This window comes from Astatotilapia calliptera, chromosome 23 (genome assembly GCF_964374335.1).
Source record: "Astatotilapia calliptera chromosome 23, fAstCal68.1, whole genome shotgun sequence".
NCBI classification, from domain to species: domain Eukaryota; kingdom Metazoa; phylum Chordata; class Actinopteri; order Cichliformes; family Cichlidae; genus Astatotilapia; species Astatotilapia calliptera.
Window position 1 is genome coordinate 13,233,823 of NC_137443.1, and position 25,799 is coordinate 13,259,621.

The 25,799-nt window shown below is 40.4% G+C and overlaps 1 protein-coding gene across 2 annotated transcripts in view; it reads right to left on the reverse strand.

Moving 5' to 3' along the window:
* The window catches only part of gabrg3 (gamma-aminobutyric acid type A receptor subunit gamma3), a 78,076-nt gene extending 59,251 nt beyond the window's left edge, over window positions 1–18,825 (reverse strand). For both annotated transcript variants that reach the window (XM_026160186.2, XM_080297996.1), the window contains exons 1-2: window positions 18,546–18,825; window positions 18,189–18,334 (exon numbers count right to left, since the gene is read on the reverse strand). In XM_026160186.2, the coding sequence (XP_026015971.2) occupies window positions 18,189–18,334; window positions 18,546–18,598 (199 nt within the window). In that variant the 5' untranslated portion in view covers window positions 18,599–18,825. The remainder of the gene's footprint in view (window positions 1–18,188; window positions 18,335–18,545) is intronic.
* Window positions 18,826–25,799: the final 6,974 nt, after the last annotated feature.

The window sequence follows — 25,799 nt, forward strand, 5'->3', positions numbered from 1 at the left end:
ACGGCTGATCATCTGTCACCCAGTAAGTAGACACCAGAGCCAGTTTAAGGAGGGCCCTTTAACGAAAGTGTGGGAAAATAACTGCAATACAGCTGCAATCAAGGCCAACTTCAATCTAAGAGTTGTACTCACACCTTAGTGCTTTTAGCACTTTTCAGCTGTCTCTTGTTGCACGTATAAAGAGTGCATCACAGATTGTGACCGTTAAATGTATTTCGACAGAGCCCCTGATTTAAATTGAAACAATAAAACCACTGACTTTAAAGTTATGCCTATTAATCATCTTGTTAAAGTGCAAAGTTCTGCTATGAAACCTTGGGTCCTGGTGAGTAGGCTGTTTTGACATGTACCACCCTTGTCATGGTCCGTGGCCCTGTGTCTAAGGAGTGTGTGGGATGCCCTGGTGGCCACACCCCCGGGCTGGACCATCACCATCACACCTGCATCCCATTCCGGGCAATTACCTGGAGGACTATTTAACCCTGCGCTGACGGATGCTCCACGCCAGTCCGTTAGTCACCCCTCAGTGGTAACTGGGCTCCCCGCAAAAGCTTTGTATATATGTGTTACATGAACTACGTCAATTTGTGTCTGCCACCTGCCTGTCCTTCAGCCTGCTTGGATCACTAAGTGCACCATCTGTCCTCATCACTGCCTCCTCGGGTTCGCTTCCCACGGACACAATTCCCCCTTCTGAGCCCCACGGTCCCGCTCTGATCCCTCCCACGGTCCCAATTACGGCCTCCCTGTTTCGTTTGTCTTCGTGGTTTTCTTCAGTTCCACATTTTCGCTAACTTGGTTGTTCAGCTGTTCTTCAGACTCAATACGCATTAGGTGTATTGAGTCTGCTCTTGGATCCCACTTGTGTGCATCCACTGTGGTTCATGACAACCCTCCTCAGCATTTTGAACACCAACTGTGCTGCAACCCACAGGACCTAAAAGATCTGCTGCCAATGGCCCCGAGGCAGAGACCACAGGGCACCTGCACAAGTCCCGAGTATATTCCCCTATTGGTCAAGCAAATGGTTTTAATATTGTGGCTTACTGGTGCACATTGCAGTTACTGAAGTAATACTATAAGGCTCTTTATAAATGGCCACATGAATCACCCTGACAGAAAAATCTAAACTTGAATTCTAGGATGCTTTCAACCTTATGTTATGGTTAGAAATATCTGTTCCTTGGATCATGATCATGATCAAACTTCCAACCTAATTGCACAAAAATCCTTTAAGCAGTATAAATAAATCCACAAACAACAGTAACAATAACCGGTTGACTTGATTGTGACAGACTGCCCCGCTCATCTCCCACATTATACAAAGGAGGCTTTCTCTTCTTCCCAGACACTGAGACAAATACTCGTGATGTATTAGAGTGAACCAAACGTACAATGTGTAAACTGGATCAATCAATCACTGTCACTGCTTTCAAAGCTGAGTCTGACGCATCCTGACAGGAGCCAAAATAGTTACTAGGTAACAAATGTCTAAACAAATGTCTCCGTCATTTTTCTGTGTGAATGGGCTCCACTTGAAGCTGCACATTTCTTTTGTACTTCTTCCTCTTTTGTCATTTGAAAGCCTCTTATTTTACTGTAGTTGTTAGCTTTAAACCTTTTGTGCACATTAATGAAAGAAAACATTTAAAGTTCATTAGAGGGCTACGTATGTGCGCCTGTTATTATGCAGCACTACTTTTATTCTTTTCATCCATCACCCCATTGTTTTTAAATCGGACAGGGGTTATGTTCCTGCAGATGCAAACTACTGCTGTTTCATGTTTAAAGAAAAAAATAAACGGGGCGCCTTGACTGTGAAGCAGTCACAGAGAACAATTCATTTGTCATAGATTAGATGACTGCCATCGTTCATCACAATTTGTCACTTCGAGCGGTCTCATTACTGTATAACGTAATTTTTCGTCTGGTAATGGAGCTAGAAAAAGCTGCCTGAGGAAAGTGTGACAACATGTCAATCCAGAGGTGTTGTAAACACAGCTGTTTGGAATTCTTATACAGGAATATGTGCTAAACTTGACCAGTCCTCTTCCATAGACTGGTAAATGGTAAATCGCCTGTATTTGTATAGTGCTTTACTTAGTCCCTATGGACCCCAAAGCGCTTTACACTACATTCAGTCAGCCACCCATTCACACACTGGTGATGGCAAGCTACATTGTAGCCACAGCTGCCCTGGGGCGCACTGACAGAGGCGAGGCTGCCAGACACAGGCGCCACCGGGCCCTCTGACCACCACCAGTAGGCAACGGGTGAAGTGTCTTGCCCAAAGACACAACGACCAAGACTGTCGGAGTTACGGTCCCCTAAACCCTTAAGCTTCAAATGAAACATCACCAACCATAACTATATTTATCTTTCATATACAGTTAAGTGATTTCTTAAAGTGTTTTACGTAAAATTGCCTGTGTTTTAACATCTAAAGTGATAAGTTATTATCATGTGTTTATCATACCTGTACCATTTCCTTTATCTGCATGTGACAGATATTACTAACTATTCAAAAGTCATTAGTTATAGATTTCAAACACTTTTATTTCAGAAGAAGTCAAACACACTCTTTTGTCATTTTAACAACAAAATCTAGATGACCTGGTGACTTCGTAATAAGATGTAGCTGATCAGTGTGGTGTTTGGACAATAATATGGATGAACTTGATTAGATTATTAAGACCAGAAGAGTTCATGGATCGTTGCACTGAGACTGCCTCACTCATCAGCTTTGAGACTTTTCAGGTCGACAGAGACGTAAGAATAAATGTGAAGACTCCACCTGTTATGTCTAAAAGGTACGGGTTCCAGTACCATGTCCTTGTAATATCAGGCATGTTAGTAAAAAAAAGCCACGTTTTTGGGACCTGAATGCTGAACTGCAAGCTGTTGGAATGTGTCTCTGTTACTCACCGAGGGAATTCATCACTGTTTGAATCAACACCCTGTTTGGATTCCTCAATCAGCTAACTCAGAGGTTACCCAAATGGCTGTGGTTAATGGATGTGGATAATGAATGGATCCCGACCCCCCACCATTTGCTGGAGATGCAGTGGAACACGAAGCTGACACACTGACACAGATGTTAGAGATACCTGCATTTAATTTATACTGAAGCCCCTTATTGTATCATATTGAGATTTTGATTTATTGAGCGCTTTTCTATATTTTCTATTTAACTTTTTCTATTTAAATATTTTAGTGCTTCTTTCTTTAGTGTAATGTATTTGTTTTTCATTTTTTATTTGTTATGTTTTTGGCTGCTGTATCAGTAATTTCACAACTTTCTTCTTCTTCGTATCTTCTTCTTCGTCTTCTTCTTATCATTATTATTATTCATCCTTTATAACTCCCATTCTTGTGTATTAAATTAAATCTGAACAAACATCATGTTGGTGTCAAATTTTTTTTTTTCAGCAGAACAAATCAAAAGCGTCTAGGTTATTTAAAAAAACTGCTCCTTACAAAATGTAATGCCTAATCTAGGGCTGGGCGATATAGCCTAAAATCCATATCGCGATATAATTTGAAGCACGTGTGGTAACGATATATATCACGATATATTCTTTTCTTCTGTATAACCCATTTTCCACACTATAAGGCACACTTAAAATCCTTTAATTTTCTCAAAAATCGAGAGTGTGCCTTATGTATGAATTCTGGTTGTGCTTACTGACCTCAAACCGATTTTGGTGTGCAGAAATCTGTTAAAAATGTTTTAGTACAACTTTGGTAAGCCGCACTGCTTGATGGATTGTCAGAGCATTACGGCTGCCGTAGTGAGGAGCTTCGCGGAGTAATCTGGGTCCAAAACTCCGTCCATTTCAGGTCCCAAAGTCAAACGAACACTGAGAGTTAAAAACGGTCTAAATTCTTTCATCTTTAATGAAATCATCAGCGTTGCTGCTTCAGCAGGTGTAACAATTAAGTTTAACATCCATGCATCCATGAAAACAGAATTTATTAAATTTAACGGAGTTAGAAGTTAACAGGAAGTTAGCTCGCTAGTTTCCACCTAAACATGACATACCATGTTCTGACTGAGATTTCTGAAACTAATTAAAACGTACAGCTCTTGTCACGGTCTGGCTGGGGCAGACCGTATGTGTTGCAGAGGAGGACTCAAACGCAGACCAAAACGTAGTGTGGATAAACAAAACAAGCCGTTTATTGAGGCTAGCAATGAGGGTAAAAATAATCGGGCATCGGTGAAAACTAAACAATAACCTAAACTGGGTGAACTAATAACAAAACATGAAAAAGCTTAACCATAGTGAACTGACATGGGTACCTGGGGATGAGACATGGATGAGCAGACGACCTGACAATGGCATGCAGAAAACAAAGGGCTTAAATACATACATGAGGTGATCAGGGGAAGTGGAGACACATGGGGGAAACAGCTGACAGACATAAACCTAATGACAGGACCAGGAGAGGAAAGCTAAATACAATAAACAAAGAACACATGACATTGTCAGAATAAAACAGGAAATACTAAAACATGACAACACAACTTAACAGACCTAATATGTGATGAATAAATACAAAACCCCAAAACATAGAAAACCCAGGAATAACAACTGCCTAAACTAAAGGCAGATAGGAAATAACACAAACTAAATCACATAACAAAATGAGACAAATACAAACATGAACTCAGAGCACTGGGTCAGAGACCCAGCCTGTGACAGCTCTGCTATCACTTCCAACATAAATGAAGACAGAAAACTAAACAGCAGTGGCGTTTGCAGGGTTACTGAAGTTCGACTACCTGGTATATAATGTTGTGCTACGTGATCGCTATCGACACAGCTATGTTAGCATAACATTAGCACAGTGACGCTGGAGGATGAACGCCAAATTTTTTTCCGCTCGATAAAAGTTAACGTGAGGGATTCTGTATGAACAAATGCAATCGCATAGCAGGATGCTATACACGGGCCAAACTTCAGTCAGGAGAACAACTGAGATTATTCATCCACAATACAAGGTTAGTTATTAATATACTGCAACAACATGGGAAGAGAACAGCTGCGAGAGAATTCAACTTTAATAAATCAATGTTACGGAAGTGGAGGAAGCGCAGTTTTTGGCTTTCCCCATATTTCAAAAGTGCTTCATCTCTTTGCCATGACTGTCGGCATAATTTGCATGGTTGTAGCCGCTGCAATGCTTTCGACGAAAAAGCATTGCGCATGTTGATGACATCATCAACATGCGATAGAGCGGTATAGTCAAAATCTCTATCGTTGGCCAAATTTATATCGTTTCTATCATGTATCGTTTATATCATACGGAGCCCCGCAGGGGACATGGGAGAAAAAAAAAATTAAGACGGACTTTTGCGAGATCTCGCAAAACAAACTCGGGATCTCACAAAAGTTTTGCGAGATCTCGCAAAAGTTTTAGCCGCATTCTTCGATGGCCGCCAGCTCGAAGCCGACCGGGAGGTCGAGGCACAATGTGCCGGGAAAGCGGTGTCCCTCCCGGCTGTAGAAGCTAGCTTCGAGCTAGTGGGTGTCAGATCTCCGAAAACATCGGAGCACTTTTGCAAATATGTGATGTCTTGTAAACCGAGCAGGTATCTGACGTTTACACAACTACATTCACGCCTCAAAATATCTTAAAAGTGTATTTTGTGAGTAGCTGCCGCCATTGTTGGAATTCAACTTTTGCGAGATCTCGCAAAAGTTTTGCGAGATCCCGAGTTTGTTTTGTGAGATCTCGCAAAAGTTTTGCGAGATCCTGAGTTAGTTTTGAGAGATCTCGCAAAAGTCCGTCTTAATTTTTTTTTCTCCCATGTCCCCTGCGGGGCTCCGTAATATCGCCCACCCCTAGCCTAATCACTGAATAATTACCAACAAATTACAATTGAATCCACAAGTCCAAGTCCACAATGTTAAAAACACATTTCCACACAGCTTTCCATGTTTTAACCTATACCAATGATCAGAAGTTACAGGACAAGTATTCTGGAAAATTAATTATAAGGAGGGTTTTTATGATATTTCACATTACTACAGTACATAAAAATATACAGCTGGGATCACAACTGATGCCACTCAGACAGTTAAAGGTTAAAAAACAATACCAGGTGGGAAAAATATCAAGTTTACTTAAAATTCACCTTTTCTTTATATTTTCCTCCTAAAATCATAACCAGTGAAGTACAATAACAGGAAAAAATGACATTTGGACATTTAAAGTTGACTCTCACTCCACAACATCAACAGAGGCATCATTTTACATTCAGCCCATGTGTTGGAAACGCCTCTTGTTTAACTACGAGTTTAAAAAGTCACATTCATTAATGCCAGCAGGACAAGGTCAAATGACTTCAGCTCACCACTTGTCATCAAAGGACCCACAACACAACAAATGGCTTTCTAATGTACTTATCTGTGGTGTGTGGTCAGGGGAATTACAAAAAATAAATGCTAATTGCCCGCATCCTATTTATCGTCTCTTCTTTGAAATTATCCATACAAGTTAATTTAGTGTGCTGTGGCTGGGCGGCCAGGAGGAATACAGATCTCTGATACACTATAGAATAATAATTTTCCGTGTAAATGACTCCTCGTGGGTGCGATGGAAAAAAAAAAAAAACAGCAAAAAAACCCACCAGAAAAATAGTCCCTGAAGAAGCTTAGTGAAAAGGTCACTGTGTTTATTACTCAGACACGAAGTCTGGACTCATACATCCTGTGGGTGACTGCTGAACAGTCTAGCACACACATCATCCATAAAAAGTAAAAGTCCCGTTCTATTCATGACTTTCACTTGTTTGCTGTTTCAGTGCATCCATCACTCCCATACAGGGAGTGCAGAATTATTAGGCAAATGAGTATTTTGTCCACATCATCCTCTTCATGCATGTTGTCTTACTCCAAGCTGTATAGGCTCGAAAGCCTACTACCAATTAAGCATATTAGGTGATGTGCAACTCTGTAATGAGAAGGCGTGTGGTCTAATGACATCAACACCCTATATCAGGTGTGCATAATTATTAGGCAACGTCCTTTCCTTTGGCAAAATGGGTCAAAAGAAGGACTTGACAGGCTCAGAAAAGTCAAAAATAGTGAGATATCTTGCAGAGGGATGCAGCAGTCTCAAAATTGCAAAGCTTCTGAAGCGTGATCATCGAACAATCAAGCGTTTCATTCAAAATAGTCAACAGGGTCGCAAGAAGCGTGTGGAAAAACCAAGGCGCAAAATAACTGCCCATGAACTGAGAAAAGTCAAGCGTGCAGCTGCCAAGATGCCACTTGCCACCAGTTTGGCCATATTTCAGAGCTGCAACATCACTGGAGTGCCCAAAAGCACAAGGTGTGCAATACTCAGAGACATGGCCAAGGTAAGAAAGGCTGAAAGACGACCACCACTGAACAAGACACACAAGCTGAAACGTCAAGACTGGGCCAAGAAATATCTCAAGACTGATTTTTCTAAGGTTTTATGGACTGATGAAATGAGAGTGAGTCTTGATGGGCCAGATGGATGGGCCCGTGGCTGGATTGGTAAAGGGCAGAGAGCTCCAGTCCAACTCAGACGCCAGCAAGGTAGAGGTGGAGTACTGGTTTGTGCTGGTATCATCAAAGATGAGCTTGTGGGGCCTTTTCGGGTTGAGGATGGAGTCAAGCTCAACTCCCAGTCCTACTGCCAGTTTCTGGAAGACACCTTCTTCAAGCAGTGTGTTACGTCCCCCCCGAAGGGGTCTAGGCATGCGAGTGAGGGGACCAGTAACAAATGAGTCCAGAACAGAATGAAAGGAAAACAGACAGGTGTTCTTAGTAAATAACATAGTCTTTATTATAGATAATCATAACATAAGGAGCCGGCAACGCCGTATTACCAATAACATGCCGAAAAAGGGAAAAAAGGTTGCAACAACAAAGAACACAACAACCAAACAAAAACTCCACACCACGAGGAGGCACTTCCAGGCACTTATTTTCATGCAGGACAATGCTCCATCACACGCGTCCAAGTACTCCACAGCGTGGCTGGCAAGAAAGGGTATAAAAGAAGAAAAACTAATGACATGGCCTCCTTGTTCACCTGATCTGAACCCCATTGAGAACCTGTGGTCCATCATCAAATGTGAGATTTACAAGGAGGGAAAACAGTACACCTCTCTGAACAGTGTCTGGGAGGCTGTGGTTGCTGCTGCACACAATGTTGATGGTGAACAGATCAAAACTCTGACAGAATCCATGGATGGCAGGCTTTTGAGTGTCCTTGCAAAGAAAGGTGGCTATATTGGTCGCTGATTTGTTTTTGTTTTGTTTTTGAATGTCAGAAATGTATATTTGTGAATGTGGAGATGTTATATTGGTTTAACTGGTAAAAATAAATAATTGAAATGGGTATATATTTGTTTTTTGTTAAGTTGCCTAATAATTATGCACAGTAATAGTCACCTGCACACACAGATATCCCCCTAAAATAGCTAAAACTAAAAACAAACTAAAAACTACTTCCAAAAACATTCAGCTTTGATATTAATGAGTTTTTTGGGTTCATTGAGAACATGGTTGTTGTTCAATAATAAAATTATTCCTCAAAAATACAACTTGCCTAATAATTCTGCACTCCCTGTATCATTTCCACGACAGGGGAATGATAGAAAAACACAAACGATAAACTCGTTATGCAGCTGCTAATTTAGATTTTTTAGTATGAACCGTGTTCAACCTGATATTCAGTGTAAAATTATAAGTGATGTGATGTCAATGTTTGCATCACAATCCTGATAAAACAGGATTTTTAAAAATATACATTTGTGTGCAGAAAAAGTGCTGAGAAAGTTTGTCTGAGCTACCGTCAGTCTAAGAACATTGTTGAGGCTTTTTTTTGTGTGCGATACACAAAAAAAGCAGATTTGTGACTCTTCAGGCTCTTGAAATGCTCCTCATAATTGCACTTAGCATTTTTTAGACGGTCCTATTGACCATTTGGCTCAGCGTAAATTCATGGCTGTTTCTTTTCCTTTTCAGAGTGAAAATTGTGCTGTTGGATGTCAGTTACGTTTATATAATATGTAATTGTAGCCATTCCTTTAAATGACCGGAATGCTGTTATAGTTTGTGCTAGAGACAAAATTCAAACAAAGAAGCGAAGACAGGGTTACAGGTATATTTCGTATACCATGGCATCATAAAGCATTCAGCAAAGTATTGCTGTCTGAACACACACAGAAAAATCAGCTATGCCTCAATTTCACCATGTGGGCATAATTCTTCAATCCTTTTGGGCCAGAAGTTCAAATGGTTCCTGGCTTTGACATCTCCATTAATGGTATTTTTCCAGTGTATGTCTTTGCAAAGAGATTATTACTTCATACATTAAAAGGGACATTATTAATTAGGTGGCATGAAGGCATCACAGCCCTGCTGGAGATTTGTTGGCTGCACAGCCTTGTTGTGCTCCACCACATCCCAAAGGTGACTGCACCTTTGGGACGGAGACCTGGTGACTGTGGACGCCATCTGAGTTCAGTGAACTCACTGTCATGCGATGGACACGGTCAGCAGCAATGCTCACAGCTGTTTTTCCAATCTTCTGTTGTCCAGGTTTGATGAGTTACATCAACAGTAAGCTGAGGCTACATGAACTGTAAGCCTCAGCTTACTGTTCTCAGCTAACAGGAGTGGCACCCGGTGTGCTCTTCTGCTGCTGTAGCTTATCTGTTTCAAGGTTTAGCGTGCATTCAGAGGTGCTCGTCTGCATGGCTTGGTTGTAATGTGTGGTTAGAGTTATTACATTATTTGAGTTACAATCTGGCTATTTTCACCCAGAGAACTGCCGATTATTTGATATTTTCTCTTTTTTAGACCCTAGAGATGGTTGTTTGAGGGTAAAGTTCCTGAAACACTCAACAGATCGTGTGACACCAGCCATTTCAAAGCCATTTAAATCTCTTTTTTTCCTCATTCTAATGCTCAATCTAAAGTCTTGAGTATGTCTGCATGCCTAAATGAATTTAGCTGCTACCATTACTGCTGATTCAATAGCTGAATGGGTGTTCCTAATAAAATGGTCGTTAAGTTTAAATATATTAGTGTTTATATTGATGCAGGCTCATAATAAGCATGAAAGCTTCAAATAATGAGTTCTGACTTAACAGTCAGGTAAAAACTGGTTTAAAGACACAGGGATGAGACAGGATGAACTGATTAATGTTATTGTGAACTGTGACTCATGCCAAGCTTGATCGTGGCTCAAGAGTTGGGAGTTCGCCTTGTAATCGGAAGGTTGCCGGTTCGATCCCCGGCTTGGACAGTCTCGGTCATTGTGTCCTTGGGCAAGACACTTCACCCGTTGCCTACTGATGGTGGTCAGAGGGCCTGGTGGCGCCAGTGTCCGGCAGCCTCGCCTCTGTCAGTGCGCCCCAGGGTGGCTGTGGCTACAATGTAGCTTGCCATCACCAGTGTGTGAATGGGTGGGTGACTGGATATGTAAAGCGCTTTGGGGTCCTTAGGGACTAGTAAAGCGCTATATAAATACAGGCCATTTTACTCTGATAAAGTCATGGAATAAACGAAGCAGGAAATTAGCAGAACAGGTCGCTTTTAAAACAAATCTCTTTTGTTGATGTAACTCATCAAACCTGGACAACAGAAGATTGGAAAAACAGCTGTGAGCATTGCTGCTGACCGTGTCCATCGCATGACAGTGAGTTCACTGAACTCAGATGGCGTCCACAGTCACCAGGACTTATATCTGCTTCAGAGTCTAATGGCTTCACTGCTATCACCTCCCATATCTACATATATCTGGACTGGATCTGGACCTGAGCCCTAACTGCTGTAAGGAATTAAGTAACATTACTGAAAGCACACAAATAAGCTACTAAATGGACCTGTTTGAGATTTTTTTTTTGTTATTGTTATTGTGGTTTCCAGGGAAACTCAGTTATATTACTGTTAGATGTTACCAGGTTATAATGAAAAATAGATTACCGAGCTACAGGGAAATTGCACATTATTTATCCTCTCCAATATGTTATTCTTGAAGCTTCAGGAAGCTTAGATAGATTAAACTGCAGTGAAAGCACATGAGTAATAGCAAGAGAAAACAAATTTACATGACATTAATGTTTGGATTAAAGGTAAGCATCCAGCTGAGCACTGGATAACTCTAGAACAAGCGGTATTTATGTAGCTCTGACAAAGGCCATCGTTATGCCGTATGCTGATGGAAAATCTAACCGATCCCTTGTTTGTATGAATCACAACAGTCAGGAGAGGATTTAAAACACCAAGAAAAACAGTTTAAAAAACTGAAATTGACCACAGGATGAGCAGATAGCACATAGTAAACTTTAGGTTTGTTCTATCAACTGAGGAAAGTGAGAGTTCAGGGTTATTTGCTGGAGTGAAACATTGAGAAAGTAACTCTAATAAAGTGGCACTAAGGATGTAAGAACGGGATCATCTCTCTCAGGAATGCATTGAAAGGGCTTTTCCAGAGCATGTGTGAGGTCATCTATACGTGCCACTGAGTAACACCTAGCGTACCAATCATATTTCTTTCTTTAGTGCCCTTTATTTTTTCCCAGACAGGAACAACGGAGCTTGCGCTACTTGGTATCCATAGTAACAGAGATATTATACAAGATTCAGGTTGTAAAAATCCTGTTTGCTAAAGCAGTGACTGAAGAATCTCAAAGAGATGCTGAAGGATCCACCTACTTCGTTGTCCAAAACAACAAACTGTATACAAAAGATGGACGTAGCCACTGTGACATCATCTGTGGGTTTCTCCCTTTTTGAAGCCAAATGGTGCAGGTGCCGACAATAATGGTCTCTTCTTCTATGGATCTATTAACTCATTCACTGCCAGCCATTTTCAAATCAGGTAACTCCCCACTGCCAGGGTTTTTGAGCATTTTTACTTATTTTTGAAGAGCCACAGAAAACTGTGTGTTATGATCATATAAACGCTGAACCTACCAAAATGAAGAACAGACTCTCTTCTTTCATCCAAAAAAAAAAGCTTGTTTCTACCATTTTCCATTCTTTAGTAATCAGCTGTAGAAGAGAGGTGGGTTCCACCAAAAATGCCTGTTTTGACCAAAAAAAGGGAGAAAACGAGCTTTTTGTGAAAAATACATTTCAAGCAGAAAAGTGCCTTTGACACTAATATTTCTTGCTTTGTGACACCTCTAACATATAAAATAGTTTTTCACTTCTATAAAACAGAAATAACACTGAGAAAGGTTATGTTTTATCAAAACAATTTATTTACAAATATATGAAAAAATAAAATGTACATAGTGAAACATTTATTCACAATGAATAATTCACTTTTGTGTGGTAATCATTATAACACTTTCCGGGATGCAAGGGCACACAACAAGACTTGCACCACATTTTTGTCTCACTGCGCAATCCCTTACGTGCGCAAACCCTGCACCTCCTTGCAGGTCTACTTTTACTGCTGGTGGGCTTCAGTTTTTCAAGTTGGTGCCTGCCTAGGTCACCGTCTCGCCTGCTATCAGGGTCGGTGTTGTAAGGTGCCCTTGGGGTTTTTCTGCCTTTCCAGTCACCTTCCCCTTCAAATCCCACACCTGCCCCCTCCCATTGAAAAACGTAATTGACGTCTATAGACGTCAATGGCAGTCAACGTAAGTTTTTCAATTGACGTCTATAGACGTCAATGGCAGTGAATGAGTTAAGACTTCCCAATTAGGTTAAAGAGAAAACTTGGGCCAGTTTGCATGCTTTGAGAACACTAATTTATCTCTTAATGCAGTTCTCCCCAAATGAATGATTAATCTTGATCAGTAGATCTACATTTGGAAATGAGAAGAGTTTCGCTATTGGGTGTATAAAAAGCTTGAATATAGCCACTGTGATGTCATCTATTGGTTCTGGACTCAGCAGTTCATCTTGAAGCATCCAAATAAAATCCTAAAATTTCACTCATCAAAACTGCAGCACAGACTTCTCAGATGGTCGGTTAATACAATGAACGACGCAGCAGCCATCGCCATATAATTGCATCAAAAATGCTTGAACAATGGAGGACAGTGCAGAGCTCCTGTTGAGTGACTCCAAAAACTCAGGTGAAGCCTAGCAGACACTTTTGTAGCAGGCTGATAACATGTTTAGGTGGTTTTGCCATCTTTTGGCTTTTAGACACTGTTGGTTCATGCTTACTTTCCATTGTCAAAAGTCTTCAGTCAGGCTCCGTTCCCTCCGACTTTAAACATGCTGTTGTGGAACCTATCCTTAAAAAGCAGAATCTGGACTCAACAGTTTTATCAAATTACAGACCAATCTCTAAAGTGCCCTTTTTTCAAAAGTTCTGGAGAAAATTGTAGGTTTGGCAGCTCCAGGCCTTCTTAGATAAATATGACATTGGTGAAGTATTCTAGTCTGGTTTTAAAATGCACCACAGTGCTGAAACTGATCTTTTAACTTTTACTGACTCAGGAGATTCTGACATTTTAAAATTATTAGATCTCAGTGCTGTTTTTGATACAATAGATCATGGGATTCTTATCTTTCAGCTGCAACTATGTGTCGGAATTAAATGAATTGTTTTGGAATGGTTTAAATCCTACCTATCTCACTCTACACCTACGACTGCACAGCCACTAACAGCTCCAACATCATTGTGAAGTTTGCGGACGACACTACAGTGGTGGGTCTTATCACTAACAGTGATGAGACAGCTTACAGGGAGGAGGTCAGCGGCCTGACCCACTGGTGTCAAGACAACCATCTCACCCTCAACGTCACAAAGACAAAGGAGTTGATAGTGGACTTCCGGAGGTGCAGCGAAGTACACACCCCCATCACCATCAGCGGCGCTGCTGTGGAGAGAGTGAGCAGCTTCCGGTTCCTTGGCGTACACCTGGCTGAGGATCTTACGTGGTCAGTACACACAAACAAAACAGTGAAGAAGGCGCAGCAGCGCCTCTTCTTTCTCAGGAGACTGAAAAGACTCGGCATGAGCCCCCGCATCCTCAGGACCTTCTATCACTGTGCCATTGAGAGCATCCTCAAACAATTCTATTCATTGTTTACTCTATTTAACTTGTAAAATATGTGTACACACACACACACACACACACGTAGAAAAATATTTAGTATACACATCCAGAAATGCATATACTATTATATATTGTACATATATTTATTAGTTTCAGATGTAGCCATTCTTGTATTTTGCTTGTTTACATTATTGTATTTTACACAACTCTGTTGCTTGTGAAGCTCGCACACAAGAATTTCACTCACATGTGCTGCACCAATGTACCTGCACATGTGATGTGACAATAAAAGTGATTTGATTTGATTTGATTTGCCAAACAGTTTTCGAATTGATTTTAACACTTGTTTTTAAGACGCTGCATGGACTAGCTCCTACATATGTTTCTGGTCTTCTAACCTGGTATACTCCTGCAAGATCTTTGAGCTCTGCGGACCAAATGCTACTAGTTGTCCCAAGGTCCAGATTAAAACACAGAGGAGACCGGGCATTTGCGGTGACTGCTCCTAAACTCTTTGCCTCTGCATATCAGGACATATATATGTGTACACACACACACACACACACACACACACACACATACATACATACATACATACATATATATGTACATATACACATATACACATATATATTAGGGGTGCAACGATACACAAAATTCACGGTTCGGTTCGGTTCGATACTTTGGTGTCACGGTTCGATATTTTTTCGATACAAAAAAATGTTCATGCCTTTTTAATTTGTCATTTATTAAAATTATAAATATATATTTTAACACAAAAGTACAGTTTTTAAATTTAACCCTAACCCTTGTGCGTGTTGTTTTTTAGCTCGTCATATTGCAGCCACAGAAATTCTTTTGTCCATGAAACCATAAAGCTGCACTTTCTTTTTGCCTTATAGTCTGATTTGTCATAACTTCTCCGTTTTGTGGTAAGCTTTTCTTTGGCTGTCACTTCTTCACCCTGACCTGTCTTATTTGGCTCAGCAGAACTAAAATATATATCTGTCTGTGAAGGTTCTCAGTCATCCAGGTCATCGTAGTGAAATATATATCCTGCCGCACTCACATAAGCTCGGCGATTCTCTGCGCGATCAACCTCTCACATGTTTAAGCTGCGGGAGATTTCACTTGTCATGTTTGCATAGTAAGCTAACGATTAATAAGACGATGTCAGAGGAATTGGTGCACAAATTATCATCACTCACAGATCAGTGCTGTCGCTCTCTATACACAGTTCGCGCGATTGCAAAGTGAAAGCAAAAAAACAAGCGCAAATTCAAACACGATTTCAATATGTCACATATTGACAGTGGCTCACCCAATGACATAACTGGTGGTGGTCAGAGGGCCCGGTGGCGCCAGTGTCCGGCAGCCTCGCCTCTGTCAGTGCGCCCCAGGGTGGCTGTGGCTACAATGTAGCTTTCCATCACCAGTGTGTGAATGTGTGTGTGAATGGGTGGATGACTGGATATGTAAAGCGCTTTGGGGTCCTTAGGGACTAGAAAAGCGCTATATAAATACAGGCCATTTACCATTTACCATAATTACCCAGCTACATTTCTGAAAGAATGCAAAAGCATTGACATATATTTTTCCTTCCTACAATAGCCCGACAGGCAGGGCAGAGATAGCCCCGGGACGTCGGGCTAGCGATATTGCGAGCCCTGTATCTGATTGAGGAATCACTCATCTTTGGAAAAGAGAGTTTATTACAGAGAAATGTCTCTTTCCAAAATAAAAGCTATACTATCCGCTTCTTCTGGGCTATATTCTCAGCAGCATATTAAACATATCAGGTCTCCATAAGGAGAATCCTGTGCTAACAGCTGTCTAAATGACTCGGCTAAAGTTTGTAGCATGCATGCTTGTTGTTTTTGTCTTTGCACTAGGATGATGTCGGTGTAAATGTGCAGTCATATTCGTTGTGTTCCCACTAGTGCTTTCAGGTTAATCTCGTTGAAATAACCTTAACGCCACAACACGGCAAATCTCCGTTAACGAGCTACCCTATACAGAGGGGCTAGACGGCCAATATGTGTATATGTACATATATATATATATATATATATATATATATATATATATATATATATATATATACATACATACATACACACACACACACACATTTCATGAGTCGCAAGCACTCAACTAACTCTCGTCACTGGGTGTATGATTTATTACAGCAGCTGGTGATGATTATGTGATGATGGTAAAGTGCTGATATTAGCATGAAATGCCTACATGTCCCAAAGTAAGAATCCAGTGTCATTATCTGTCGGCTATCATTGCAAAAAACAAAACAAATTCACATTATAAAAAGTCATCTGATGCACTGTTATGCACATCTATAGCAACTGCAGCACCTTTAATAAAAGTATGATTTTACCAAGACTACTGATCCCAGGCCTGCCAGCACTAGTTAGATATTTGTGGACAGGTTTTGTTAGCAAGGTGCCATCTACATCAAGGCTACAAATGCAAACACCCTCCATCAGCAAAGAAGAAATCGTGATCACGAGCTGAATCTTGGTCACATCTGAGGCGACGCCTGCTGTTAAACACAACAGGCTGTTAGGTGTCAACTGGATGTCGCCTGCTGCTGCTGCTCGCAAAGCAACTCGGCTTTGTCAGATGGTTAACGACTGACCTCCAGCTCAACCATGTCTTGCTTGTTCTTTTTGCAAAGATGAAAGTTGTCCATTTTTAAGTTAATACCTAACGAGCAACAACTCACAGAAGTGTGTTCTAAGAAGCCCCTCTTTGTTATGCATTGATTCTAACTACATTACCATATGGCAGCAGCCTGCCACCAGAGGCCACTTTGCAAACCCTGAACAAGAACAGAAGCAGAGCCTCTTCAGAGTCTTCAGAGTTGACAAACACATTCACTTTATCCAGGAGAAAATGAGTCAGGGAATTACATATCTCTCTCCTCCACTCAAAGTTTCCACCTTCAGATGTAATTTATATTCATGAGGACATGCTGATGAGTTACACCTTGACCCTTTGTGATCGTGGGTCAGAAAGTAAAACCACTAAAAAACTTTACCTGCCCATTAAATGCATGAAATAGTGTCATCTAATAAGAAAGAATGTCCCTAAATTCATTGCTTTAAAGTTATGACCACAAGAGTAGACTAAGGGAGCACTTCACAGCGAATAGCAAGAAAAACAATATTAATAATATCTTGATGATAGTGGTAGCAACAGAAGAGTGTCTATAAGGAGATGTTACCACATTATATGAAACCCATAGAGGGTGGGAATATTCTGGACACGTGCACTGAATCAACGCCACTCTGACCATGGAGAAGCAGCACTCCATTCTTCAGAGACATGTCCCACCCTCAAGTTTGGATTTTTGTAATGAACGAGTCAACAGGGTGATGAAGTCAAACACCTCAAAGCTTTTCAACAACCACAAAAAACCCAAAGAAGACCAAGGAGAGCTGACCGTCAAAGACTTTCCTGCAGAATGGTCCTGACATCCTGGAATAACACCGCACAATCACATCTGCTGTAGGAACAAATAAATTCTACAATATTCAGAAATTCCCTGGCATTGTCACTGCTATTGAAGTTAGACTTTATAAAGTGCTACTCCAACACCTCTATCAGCCAAAGAGAGATGGAGGAAATCACCTATCCCCTGTGCTTCATGTGTGGATGTCTGAAGATTGTAGTGTTTAAATAGCTGATAGTAAGTTCACATTTTAAAATGTCAATACTTTTAGTCCTTTTAAAAGTTTTGGTTTCCTTAGTATTGCTGTTTCATTATAACGGCTGGACAGTTTTATGGAGTCTTCAGAGAGGGCATCTTTCATTAATGCAAACCTTAAAAAAAAGACTAATAAAAAGGTATTTTATGTACATTTGTACAAGAACATTTAAGCTTGTAAAATGTTCGGAACAGACTTTTTGGGCTCAGTGTTAGCAGTGGCGACAAACCTGGGAAGGCTTTAGCTAATATTGACACTTAAAGGTTTTAGTACACAGTTCGTGCGTACAGTGTTATGTAGGTTCTGAATTAAACATTACATTTATCTGATTCTAGAACTAATAGCATCCCCAGGTTTCACACAGGTGTGGCTATAAGGAGAAAGCTGCTTTGCATTCAAATTCTGTGATTAGTTAGCTGAGAAATTGGGACAGAAGTAACCCTTACCTCCAATATCCGGTCGCAGTTTCTTGTCATATTCTTTCAGTAAATTATTGAGTATTTCCGTGGCGTCGGTTTGCTGGGATTTAGGAGCCAGCATCTGGTTCACAGTGACATCCTCGTAGTCCTCCTCGGACTCGATTGTTAGAGAGCTACAGGGACACAAATAAAAGAAGGTGGCTGGAAACAGCAGGAGCAATGACACTGACTTAAAACATGCAGCGCAGTCTGCAGAGTGCATGCACGCAAAGACATCGTTAGTGTCACTGAGTCCTTCACGCAAACTTAAGAGCCAGCCACAAAGTTTCCTGAGCATTTAAAGCATCACCAAAACGCATCACGCGACCAAAGGGCGCCACTTACCAGGTATGAAGGGCTGAAAGAAGTAGGATATAAGCCAGTAGCGGGGATGTCATGTTTGTCGCAGGAGGACAACAAGTAGAGATGTGTGAGAGGACGGTGCGCAAGGTGTCGGTGTCTGGACGCGACGGTCACTGCTGCTCAGGGGAGAAAACGTAAGAGCAGCCCTTCGTAGTTTGTAATCCAGCAGAAATGTCATTCATTGTTGTGAAATAGATCCTTCCTCGTGGGAGTGCCTCCTCGTATAGACGGAGGAGCAGCTGGTCTCACCTGTACAGGGTTGCAATTCCTGGATAGCGGACGCTGCTTGTGCTTTACGCAGGTGCGCACACTGAATGCGTCCCTCTAAAAGCCCCTGGTCCACCAAAAACTCCTCCGTGGCCAAACCTGCGTCACTCCACTGTAGGGGCTACTTTACAGATCTTATTAGAGCTGTTACACCTGTTCTCTTTAGTGGTGTTTTGCTTTCTTTCTAATTATCCGTACAAAGTGCCAAAAGAACGCATCCCTTTGTGAATACAGTATAGATTATTTGTATGCAAGGCAGGAGCGTCTGTGTGCATAGATATGATTATTTTTATGGCAGGAACTAAAGTTTCTTATTTTAGTGGATTTTTAAAATTTAAATGGTGCCAAAAACTCTGACAGAACAGTAAAAGTGATACGGGTGATGTCATCTTATTGCCTCTTATGTGCGACCAAAAAGTTCTATATATAAAAATAGAATTTATATTTATTTAATATTTATTATAAGCTAGATATCGATTATCAGATAACAGCCGTTCTCATTTGTCTACTGATTTGCTTTTATTGATCGACTAATTGTTGCATGTGTTTTAATGATGCACCTGTGAGGCAGCCTCTTTGTTATTCATTTGAAAGCTTGCATATCAAAGTGCAGCAAGAGCCCCTTTAAAGCTACCAAACGCTGCTAATTGGCATGCAGCCTCTTAGAGAATGAAGCCGCCTTTGTGGCCGTGTTTGAGATTGTAATTGAGAGCCCTTGTCATGCTGTGTTTACAGCCCCTGTCTTCTCCCTGTGAGGATGTGATTTATTTAAGGCTGGATGCTTAAGGTGGTGCTCCACTGAATGCTGTGCCTCCATAAAGGACTCCAAAGATGGAAAAAAGGCTCAAACATTATGATATTTATTTTCTAGTATGGGTCAAGTTCATAGGCTGTATATCAAAGATGGAGTTTGATTATTTGAAGGCTAATCCTCAGATAGGCTAAACTGTAGGGGTGAATCAGGAGCAAGCAGACATAACATACTTATATAGTCCTAGAATTTCACTCACCCAAACTGGTGCTCAGACTTCTTGGATGTTCTTTTAGTACAATTAACTGCACATCATCCATATTATTAGTCAGATAACTGCAGAAGTAATGCTCCAAGAGGCACTGACACCACTCAAGAGATCCATTTCTAGGACATTAATAAGTAGATGCCTGCTTTGGTATCCACGTGTCAATCAAAGCACCCAAAGAGGGTGAATTTTTATTACATGCACCCCCTGTCCAGTTGTCAAGAAGGGGGACATTAACTATAGAGCCCAAAACATTTTTTGTAGTAGGCTGTAGACATTAGAGATGGACCGATCCGATATTACGTATCGGTATCGGTCCGATACTGACCTAAATTACTGGATCGGATATCGGAGAAAAATAAAAAATGTAATCCGATCCATTAAATATCACGAAAGCACCTCGCAAAACTTGCAACACGCCGTAACTCACCTCAGAACGTTAGCAGTCGGAGCAGTATGCATCACGTGATAGAGCAGCTGTGGCATGCGGGACCTGTCGGTGGTCTGGATAGCATGTGGAGCTTCGCTAGCAACCCGGCATTTCATCTCCGACAAAGTTATCCCCGAGAGAAGTAAAGCAAGTGTGTAAGTCCATCTCTGAATGTTTGTAAAGCATTCCTGCGTTAAGCTTAACGAGCGATATATGGAGCGACTGCCTCTCGCTCTCCGGCTGCTACTTCAATCATGAAACTGCTTAAATGATCAGCTGATCGGCTTTTCTGTCGCGAGTCCGTGTCTCTTGTTTGTTTTTGGCCCACTTTGCACCAGAAAGAGGAAACCAGCGGCTGAACAACAGCAGAACGTTTAAGCTTGATCAGCTGTTGTTAGAATTTATTTATTATTACTTTCTACTCGAGGATCTTTTTCTACGTAGCTGACGCTGGTAACTGTGCAGGGGCGGATCTAGCAAAGTTTAGCCAGGGGGGCCGATAGGGCATGAACAGGGAAAAGGGGGCACAAAGACATACTTTTCTTTCTTATTCTCATTTAAAATGTCGAGCTTTTAATAAATAATTATCTGACACCCAAAGTTTTAATTTGATGTAAAATGAATAGAAGTCAATTACTGTATATAGTGACTATTAAGTCTAATATATACCCTAGTAAGCTATAGTACTTTTTACTTTGGGAAGGTACCATCTGTGCAGTCTGCAATTTTGTTGAAGAAAGATGTTGAATCTATTTAATATTTCTTGAAAAATAATTGATTTCTGTGCATTTTTTTTCACACTGCATCAAATTAAGGTTGATTACGTCGATTAAGCATCATGAGGTGGAGCGTGAGGGGTGGTTCCTTATTTTTTATTTATTTCTTTTTGTTGTTGCTGGGAGTTGGAACCCTATTAGTTAGGTTGCTTAATATTTACGCTAAGTACTCTTTAAAATACCAGAATAGGGAGGATGGTGTAGGTCTAAGTTTATTAGATTGATCAGTATTGCTGAACTATGAAATATTTTTTTTGTATACAGGTATAACAGAATAGCTTTAGTGTAGTTGTTGTTTTAAACTTGAGTATGAACTTGCAGACTTGCAAAATGCAGCAAGATATTTTAAAAAACAGTTTTGTTGATTAAAAAACACTATATCGGATTCATATCGGTATCGGCAGATATCCAAATTTATGATATCGGTATCGGTATCGGACATAAAAAAGTGGTATCGTGCCATCTCTAGTAGACATGTTTATTTCTCCAGTAAAGTTGGACAATTTAACAGGGGAGTCTATGGGGACTGACTCACTGCTGGAGCCTCAAGTGGACATTAGAGGAACTGCAGTTTTTTTCCACCTCTGTGATGATTTAAATTTTTTAGCCCCAGAGATTGCTGCTTAGTCAGGCTTTGTTTCCCACAATGCAGCTGCCTCCTATGCTCACACCTCCAAAACATGCCTGTTTTCAGTTTCTGTCAGAATAACCCTGATGACAAAACGGATGACATCACCAGGATGAAACTGGGGACTAGAGAAAGTACTGAAGTGTACCTTTAAAAAATAAAAAACCAAGGGCATGAAGCCCCACCGATGACAAGGCATAAAACAAGCAACCCCATGCTGCAGGTAAAGGTGTTTTCTGACAGTTTTATGATTGACCCTCTTCAGGAGCAATCATAATTTTCCTTCAAAGAACACTCTGATTGGTCCTTGGTGGCATTGATTTCAAATGAATGGCTGGACAATAGAGGAGGAGTTGTCCAGCAAGAACACAAAGATAAATAATCCCTCTGTGCCAGCACTGTAAAGCACGATGAGCAGTGAGCCACAGCAGCCTCACAGGACTCACATGCACGGGCCTGGTTGGATGTGCGCTTTAACAGACCCATAGTGAAGCCTGTCTGCAGTGCTGCTGTCACCCTCTGCTGGTTAAAAGTAGATCTGCACACTCTAAAACACTGAGTGCTGCATGTGCTGCTCTAATTAGGACTGTTCCATCCAAACAAGGCTACAACATAAATCGTCCTCATTATCCTGCTGTTTTAACTGGTCACTAATGTGCTGCCTACTACAAACATACAGGCTCAGTAGACCCAAAGGAAGTGATTAAGGACATGCTAATTTGTATTACCTTTGGCATAAATTGACTTTCAGTGTGAACATCCACAAGAGATATTAATTAATTTGAAAAGTGCTTTACAAATACAATATAGTCCACATTTCAGTGTAGAAAAAATAACGATAGTTTAATAATGCCTAAGAGTTTTCACTATTTTTTTTCTCCGTTTAAACCTGCGAAACTTGCCAAAGTAATAAGACAGCATCTATGTGATTTTCATCAATCTATTAGTTGGTTATTAAACAGATTGTTTCCCTTTGTAAAGTAACTTTACAGCAACTCTCGGTTCATTGTCACGCAGCGAAAAGTTCAATATTTCCCTCACAGGAAGTAAAGCAGGACTGTGTTATCTGTTTTTAGAGTTTTAGCGCTACTTTGAAACGTTTCTTTAAATGCTGGCCTTTGCTTTCAGTGAAGTGCACACATGCAGATTCTGGTGGTGAGATGATTGACAAGAAAGCGCTGATTTCTAGCATTTTTTGTGACAAGTGGGAATTTGTTGTAAAACACAGCAAAGTTTTAAAATTCTTTGATGAAGAAAAAATGAAACCTGTTTTCAAATCAAACAATTTCTTCCTCGTTCTGTCAGAGGCAGCATAACCTTTGTTTTTGTACACAGTTTAGACAGTTTATACCACTTAGAAGTTTTCTGCTTACCTTTCATGGTGCTTCTTTCATGAACTATGCATCAGTGCAGAGACTCCACGCCTGCAGGATACCTGTGATATCAGTATTTTAATGTGTTGTTTTCTTTTTGTTGTTGTTTTTTAAGTCATTTCCTTCTCTGCATACATGACTGCACTGTGTGAGCATCCGTCCAAGCTCTAAATTAAAGTTTGCAGTAAGGCACTGATGTACATTGATTAGCAAGGGAGCAGGATATTGTGCTGACGAAATCAAAGGTCGCACAGAAAATGTCAGAATTTGCAAAGATGTAAAAAAAAAGCATTGTGGGGAGAAAAAAAACCCCTCAGAATATCTTCCATACAAATCCTTTAATCAATCCAGCAGTTCAGCATCCTGCAAAGCCTCAGTGATTCATGTTCCTGGTGATGTGAAGATGACTTTGAAATACAATGCTGAAAAAGATGAGGCTGAATAATTTGCTTTAACTTTCACTCTTTTTTACTGTCCTGTTTATGGCCGCTGGCTGTTATCCTCTCTGACCTCCATTTAACAATGTTAGCTTTGTTATCTTCATTTTTTATCACTTTTCTGACAAATGTGTTTTTGTCCTTTGTCTGGCACGTTGCAACTATAATATAAAACGCTGTATTATTATATTAAAAGGCTTTTGTTAAGCACATGCAATTTAAAACCTGTGAGTCAAAGTTAACTAATGATTTTTTTTTATATTACACTTCACTTCTATAATATTTCTTCTGAAAGCTTTTTGGTGATTTCATACTTTATCTAGCTCAACACAATGCCTCCACCTGACCCTGAAGGTTGTGCAGTGACTGAATTTTTTTAAAGGTGGAGGAAAGATAAGTGAAAAACAAAATCACAACCACTTTAAATGCTCTGATGTTACATTTTTTTCGTGTTGCTGCAGAGGAAAGTTAGATTCACATATGAATCTTCTAATCAAAATGCACATTCAGCATTTCATGTATCAACTTACACCAGAGAGCTATAAGCACGGGCTATAGATATTTTGTATGATGAAAAAGTAGCTGCATTATATGCCCGAACATAAGGTACAGTGAATGTGTCCTATGACCAAGCAGTTTTGGAGACATGTCTTATACAGTATGCATAATGAAAAGAATGTTTATTTTTTACTTGGCACAGTAAGTTTCTTTAACTTTTAATAGTTTCCACTTCTGATGTTTGTCCACCATGAACTGTGCCAAACCAAATAAGAAGAGCTTGCAAACAAACAGTTTTAAAGGGCTGAACATGAAGGTAGGTTTGCATGCTTTCTGCAACTGAATGCTATTTCCAAGCTGCAAACTTGTATTCATGGTTATTATAACAGAACGTGAATGCAGCCTACACTTTAAAGTCAAGTGTATCGCATTTGATACATTAATATTATTTTATTTCATCAGAAGGATCAATAAACATTTGATTTCTTTTAAAAATCAAGATTTTTCTGGGAATTATTTCATGTTTCAGGCTTTAAAGGCCTGTGATAGTCAATATTAGAGAAAAAGCTTTGATATAACCTGTAGAAACGTGAGAAGGTTAGTGATGGAAACACAGATGTACCTGACTTTCAGTCAGGTGACTGCAGCTCAAATCCCGTTTGTCTCAGTTCCTTCGACTGAAGGTTTCCTCTGTTTAAAAATGCATTTCCTCCTCACTGTTATTAAGAGTTTAGTCATGAAGAGTTATTGGGTTTGTAAGGCTCTTCCAATATAAAGTCTTAGCATACATTGATGCTGTATAACCAGAATCCTTGATTAACCCGGGGAAAGCGTTCAAAGTGCAGAGCAGGCCAAGAGTGCACCTAGGATCTTCTGATCAGTGATCGGATGCGTTATCCATTCCACCAAGGGAGAAATCTACTTGTCGTGTTTATGCTGCTATCAATAGTATACAGCGCCACAAAATCAAATCAGAAATCAGTGCTTTGAATCCCATGTTGTCCTTAAACAAAGCTAATGACTTTCACATGATGGGTTAGCTTGACCTACAGGTTGCAGGGAGTGCCACTGGCCCAGTTCATCAAGAAAATGTCACTTTTTCTTTAGTCTGGCATTTAAAATGTGTGCATAAAGGGACAGAAGGAATAACACATTCTTTAAGCATGGAGTGTGGTTTGATGCTGTGGACATGTGATGTTGGTGACAGCTTATTGTGACTTAGAGTATGGCCTTGCTGAACGGGAAAAGCAACTTAAACAGAGCTAAATCCTTGTTGAACAGATGTGAGCCAGATGTTACTGCCACAGAGACCCCCACGATAGATTTAACAAACAAGTGGACTGCTACACGAGCCAGATATAGATGTATGTATTCAAAGGAGGAGCAGAGGAACATGCAGTTGTTGTTCCATCAAGCAAGATTAAGCCATCGTCTCTTTCACCACGTCGATGTAGCAAAAAATTTATTCACTCAATGTGCGTATTTATATGAACGGATGAAACTGATTAAGCATCTTGCACTCATCAGATTACATTCCATACATGCAATGCTACAGCCGAGATGATGAAGGTTTTTCATGCTTTATCATCGCTGATATTTTGGAACTAAAAGCAGTCGGATAGAGTCTGGGAAGCTTTAGCAGACGCAGATGTGTACCCATGGAAAAAGGTGTTCGTAACAAACAAATAAATAAAAACATTAACCAGATGAAGAAAATCTGAATGAAATGAGAATCAAATGGTAATAAGAACAGCGTGGTGGTACGGTGGTTAGCAAGAAGGTCCTGAGTTTAATTCCACCATCAGGCC